This window comes from Leguminivora glycinivorella, chromosome 9 (assembly GCF_023078275.1).
Source record: "Leguminivora glycinivorella isolate SPB_JAAS2020 chromosome 9, LegGlyc_1.1, whole genome shotgun sequence".
NCBI classification, from domain to species: domain Eukaryota; kingdom Metazoa; phylum Arthropoda; class Insecta; order Lepidoptera; family Tortricidae; genus Leguminivora; species Leguminivora glycinivorella.
This window is the reverse complement of record NC_062979.1, coordinates 15,230,060-15,236,431: the sequence shown is the minus strand read 5'-3', so window position 1 is coordinate 15,236,431 and position 6,372 is coordinate 15,230,060. Positions and strand designations below refer to the sequence as shown.

Here is a 6,372-nt window from a genome sequence, read left to right as displayed (position 1 = left end):
ATTTTACCAAGTCTTCGGCTGTAAAATATTCCGGCACCCAAAACCCTAGGGTTATGTTTATAAATAAGTTTTATTCAAGTAATTGGCGATAAGAAGCTAACAGCCAAGCTACAGTCTTTGGCCCATCGGCGGAAAGTCGCTAGTCTGTCGGTGTTTTACAGGTTGCACTTCGGGGAGTGTGCTCAAGAGATACACGAACTTATTCCACCGTCCCCATTCTACCATCGGACTCTTAGACGCACGGCCGGTCTCCATCCTTACTTGGTGGATATTCCACGAATCCGCACGAAGCGCTTTGCTTCTTCTTTTCTTATGCGCACTGCCAAGGAGTGGAATTCCTTGGCGGCGGCTATATTTCCGAGCTCATATAACCCGGCAACCTTCAAATCAAGAGTGAACAGGCATCTTCTGGGCGAGCTCACTCCATCGTAGGCCACGTCTTTGCCTTTGGCTAGTCTGTGGTCAAGAGTAAGCCCATTTATAATAAATAAAATAAAAAAACCGGCCAAGAGCATGTCGGGCCACGCTCAGTGTAGGGTTCCGTAGTTTTCAGTATTTTTCTCAAAAACTACTGAACCTATCAAGTTCAAAACAATTTTCCTAGAAAGTCTTTATAAAGTTCTACTTTTGTGATTTTTTTCATATTTTTTAAACATATGGTTCAAAAATTAGAGGGGAGGGGACGCACTTTTTTTTCCTTTAGGAGCGATTATTTCCGAAAATATTAATATTATCAAAAAACGATCTTAGTAAACCCTTATTCATTTTTAAATACCTATCCAAAAATATATCACATGTTGGGGTTGGAATGAAAAAAAATATCAGCCCCCACTTTACATGTAGGGGGGGTACCCTAATAAAACATTTTTTTCCATTTTTTATTTTTGCACTTTGTTGGCGTGATTGATATACATATTGGTACCAAATTTCAGCTTTTTAGTGCTAACGGTTACTGAGATTATCCGCGGACGGACGGACGGACGGACGGACGGACGGACGGACGGACGGACGGACGGACAGACAGACAGACATGGCGAAACTATAAGGGTTCCTAGTTGACTACGGAACCCTAAAAAGTATTCCCAGAGTTCGCACCGTAACATAAGAATGCACCCTAAGCAGTACCTACGCCGCAGTGGCTTATTGCTCACTTTATATGCATGAAGCAATATCCCGCACTGGTATACCTTGGTCCGGTGCCGCCATAATTAATTTATCATAAACTCCATATGTAAATACGTAATTATGTTTATGGCCGGCAAAATAGCCGTTTAATACATTGTAAGTACAAACCAGGTCTAAAATACTGAGACGCCGCCGGTTTTATGCCAGGGTGGCTAGCCGAATGGCACAATCGCTCACGAAACGCTCACGAAACGAAGCGCTAGTAGATATCTATCTCTATCGCGCTTGCGTATTGGCGCGACAGAGCCAGCGGCGTATCGCTTTCGTTTGGCGTCGGAGAAATGCCATTCGGCTACGCACCCAGGCCCTATAACAGGAGCAAAAAATCGAATTGCTACTCCTTGAAGTGAATAATTTACTGGAATACTTTTTAAGGAAGCGCAGTGAGTAAAGTACGAGTGAAATATGGATAGGTATATGAGGCTATGCCGCTTAGCACGATTGATTGGGTTCAATAGCTAAGAAATCGTATCGTACGATCTCTCAAAAAGAAGTCTGTGATGGAAATAATCGTGTAATTTTTCGGAAGAAAAACAAAATTTTTACCTGGCTATCACTTTAGGCCTGGATCCTTGTGATTTGTTTTATGAAGTGAATTCTCGAGTAAGTGTAAGTACCTAATGTAAGTATCTAAGTATTTATAGATTTTAGTATATTCCTATTAGCTTAATTTTACAACATCTTCATATTCTTCATCAAACAAGTCGCACTCATTAACATTTTATCTTGCTTATTAAACACATATTTATTAATATGGCGTCAATGTGGAACGAGGTTATCAATATCAATGACTTTAAAATATTCCACATATTATTGCAAAAATATTCACATACCTGGTATCAAGCCACATGTACATACCAACATACCTATGTGCGTTGCCGAATGCACAAACGCTCACGAAACGCTCACGACACTCTTTCGTAGCTATCTATCCCTATCGCTCTTGCGTATTGGCGCGACAGAACCAGACTACATTTCTGCGTCGTTTCGGTGGCGTTTGGCGTCGCAGAAGTGCCATTCGACTACGCCCCCTGATGTGTATTGGCTTGGCCTGCTGATGTTTTCACGAAGGTAAGAACCTACTAGTGGCGGTACTTAGGACACGTAGGTCACAGTATAATAGAGTACTATCGTGCAGTATGGCCATTCCCGCTCTCCGCTGAAAGTGCCGCCCACCCCATCACGGTTACCTCACAGTTACCGCCTGTCTAAAACGCGAACAGTCGACCTGTCATATCTTACTCATACAAGCATGGTACCCGTTCACGTGCACGAGCTTAGAATGTGTGCTAGGAACGCGCCTCTTTCATATCGCCAGTGTCCGAGATGTGCTTAGGTATTTAGACATAATATATCTAAGTGATGTATACTGGAATAGGAGACGTCAGAAGAACGTCGGAAGGTAATTAATTAAACCACGAAATACGTAAATATAATTTTATTGGCATTTCTTTTATATCAAAATAAAGATATTACAAAAAAAACAATAAATATTCTGCATATAAACGAAGTAGAACCAAAATATAAAGAAGAAAATATGCCTTTTCAAGCGAGTAGGTAGCATAGAAATAAAGTAAGGCACATCTCTTATCACAGAACATAGCCGCTACTACAACTATTAAATCTATAAAACATATTTAGTACAAAAGTTTCTATATTAATAATAATTTGTGCATTAGCTCTGAAATCGACTGAAAAAGCGAAGGTTTCCTCGCTGTAAGGGGTTTGTAAGGGCATTCATTACCCTATAATTCAGCGGAGCTAGCGCACAAACCTTAGGTTTCTCGGCACCCTTACGATACTTGCACCCTGATCGCATTCGTACAATTTACAATCATACACGTTCAATAATATCGTCGTATTTGCCAAATGCGGCATACTTATCGATTTGAATAGTATGTATTCGTCTCGTCTAAACCTCGTAAGGCTTATATATTTTTAGGACAAGTGAAATAAGGACCTAAATAATAAAAACTAATTTCCGTCCTAAAAATAGCAATGAGCCTAAATTAAGCATGACAAAAGTGGCAATGCAATGCGGTTTAATTACAATCTTCTAAGGGCTTACCCCTAATATTTAAAATCGAAATATCTGGCTCTCTATTGCTCTTACATATTCGAACTATTGAAAGGTGAATAGACGAATATTAATTACGAAGTATTTCGTGGTAAGCCCCCTAAATCGGATAATCACCTTTTCGTCCTGAGCATTCATTTGGTAAAGTCGACAACTTAAAATATATAAGTAATAGGTATCAAAGGGACTTGTATATACACCCTTTTGTTATATTATGTAAAGGATTTTATTTCACTTCATTGCCATAGGTATAAATAGTTAACTTAGGGCACTTTAATATTTTTTTACATACCTACTAGCTAACGTAGATAATACACATCAAAAGATGATTCAAATTCGAACCAAATAGGCATCGTAGACAAAATTTAATTTATATTTCGCGTGTGATCATTTCCCCTATTTTTTCAACAGAAGTAGATTTATCGTTTATTCACTACCCTACAGGGTCTCATATAAGAAGAAACAAATATAAACATAGAATATACAAAAAGCCAAATAAAAAAATCTGAATTTTTCTCAAATCCATAATTCAAACTGAGATTCCGAGCCAAAATTTAAATGCTCTTCAAACGTTTTAAACTCACCTTATTTTAATTTAAATCGTACCATAAGGTAAGACAATATATCAGTCTATATAACACACGTGTTTGTATTTATATTGCTTATGAAAATATTGCTGGCAAAATTTTATGGCTTTACACAAAAAGAAAATCTAGGGGCCAGTTGCATCAAACACAGTTAACAGACACATCGTCACGCGGCATAGGTCTATGGAACTTCTCATACAATAAAATTTAGCGAACGTTTTGACGGAGACAGGCGGTTTGGTGCAACCGACCCTAAAACGACTAAAAACAACCCCGCTAAAATTTTTCTTCATCTGACAAATTAAGTCAAATGTTATGGTCACAATTAGGGTCGGATGCACCAAACCGTCAGTTACCGAATTTAGCGTTTCCGGATTTTTTTAATATGGGAATTCTGTTGCGTGACGTTAACCTGTGGTTGATGCAACTGGCCCTTAATTGAGAAACCCCCCACATACGGGACACTAGAAATTAAATCCCTCAAGTTAATCAACATATTTAACAACTTTGAGTTCTGTACGTATACATAATTGTTTCATTATTATAATTTATAATATAGCGATAGACTTTGTCTCATAGAAGGAAAACTTGTGAAATATTAAAGAAATATCATACAATTTAAGTCTGAAAATATACTAGGTACTATCAGCTGCAAAAGTGCATGGCGAATTTATCAATGAATTCATTCATAATTTCTCCATGCAATTTTGCAGCTCACTGTACCTACATGTACATCTTAAACTCGAAAAAACCAACTTGAAAACTTTGTGAAATCCATCAAAATCCGGTATATATTAATATTTTTATGCGGAAACGCTTTGACAATAATATAGGTAATAACTCGCATACTAAACGCTATAGGTTTAGCTAGATTCTTTTTTATCGACCAGCAACTACAGTGCAAATAGATAGTTTTCTTAAGACTTGCATTGCATTGCAGCGCGCGACTTATTTCAAGTCGCACTTGATAAATCATTGTTGTATGGATGGCGTCGCTCATGGCAACACAAGTCATGCTGAATGATCAGTCATAATATTAGATTATTTACAAGTTTCTCAACTGAGAGAGAAGAACTGTTTGCCGGGCATCTTCTGCCGCTGCTTCTTGAGGAACTCCCGTGCTTGCTTGTCGCCTTGTCGCGACTCGAGCGCTTTTATCGCGTCTCCATCTGTAACAAACGTATTTTACTGTTGAATTTCAAACAATAAGGGCCAGTTGCATCAACCAAATTTGACAGACACATCATCGTCACGCAGCAGACGACTATGGAACTTCCAATACAATAAAATTTAACGAATGCTTTAACGGTGACAAACGGTTTGATGCAACCGGCCCTAAGTAGGAACACGGAGCACTGTTGATTTGATACGAACCCGGGGCTCATAAAACCGGCCATGGGCGTATCGGACCACACATAATAGAAGGTACGATAATGATATGATAATATAAATAAGCTGATAATTACCAACGGCACTAGGACTCATGAGCGCCTATGCAATCAAAACTGCACGAGGCTGTGCGCTTGACAATACTCGTAGAAACCAATGGAAAAATCTCAACAGGGCGTGACCTCATGCCTCATCATGACATATTGTCATATTCTTCAAAATTGGGTGATCGTCTCAAGAGACGGGAGTTACCTATAGCACTGGGCCTTGTGAGAGGGAAATTTTGCTGTTTTATGTAGGCTAGAGATAGGCGCAGCAGTGTCGGGCACATCGCTAAGGCTAAGATACGCCTCGCCGACAAAAGTGTTGGAAACGCTGAACATGTCTTTGTCTTTGATCAATATTAGGAGATCGACTGAAGAAGAGACGGTAGTTACCTATGGCACTAGGCCTTGTGAGCGGCATGTGCTGTTGTTGTAGACTAGAGATGGGCGCTAATGTGTCCGGTATGTCTCCGAAGCTGAGATACGCCTCGCCTACGAAGGCGTTGGAGACGCTAAACATGCCTTTGTCTTTGATCACGAAGTTCAGCTTATACGGCAAAGAGTGTGTCGTTGTAAGATGGACCCTGGTTTTTAACAGGACATGAAATGTGTCACGATCCTCTAGAGAATGACTAAAGTAGAGAAGATGGCAGTTACCTATGGCACTAGGCCTTGTGAGAGGCAAATGTTGCTGCTGTAGACTAGAGATGGGCGCAACTGTGTCCGGAATGTCTCCGAAGCTGAGATACGCCTCGCCAACGAAGGCGTTGGAGACGCTAAACATGTCCTTGTCTTTGATCACGAAGTGTAGTAGACCGTCGCGGACGCGTCGCTGCTCGTGGCTCAAGGGGCTGCGGGAGTATAAATACAGTGTCTTTTATAAAAACGCTAACGTCTATAATGCTGCAACTGTTCATCATCTAAGGCAGATATTGGGGAACCTCAACTCGCGTGCCTTCGGCCTTGTCGGCATGTCATAACATACAGTGAGAGCATGAAGCGACTTTCATTTGTGACAATTTATCCATACTAATATTATAAATGGGTACGTGCGTGTGTCTGTTTGTTTGTCCGTCTTTCACGGCAAAAC

At 40.0% G+C, this 6,372-nt stretch overlaps 1 protein-coding gene across 6 annotated transcripts in view; it reads right to left on the bottom strand.

Annotated features, from left to right (window-relative positions):
- Window positions 1-4,574: 4,574 nt before the first annotated feature.
- LOC125229706 (protein unc-13 homolog 4B) overlaps window positions 4,575-6,372 on the bottom strand; it is a 78,769-nt gene continuing 76,971 nt past the window's right edge. For 5 of the 6 annotated variants that reach the window (XM_048134610.1, XM_048134613.1, XM_048134614.1 and 2 more), the window contains 2 exons: window positions 5,940-6,133; window positions 4,575-5,018 (listed from right to left, as the gene is read on the bottom strand). In XM_048134610.1, coding sequence (XP_047990567.1) covers window positions 4,906-5,018; window positions 5,940-6,133 — 307 coding nt within the window. In that variant the 3' untranslated portion in view covers window positions 4,575-4,905. Of the gene's footprint in view, window positions 5,019-5,675; window positions 5,775-5,939; window positions 6,134-6,372 lie in introns of all 6 variants that reach the window. The other variant, XM_048134612.1, reaches the window with a different exon arrangement.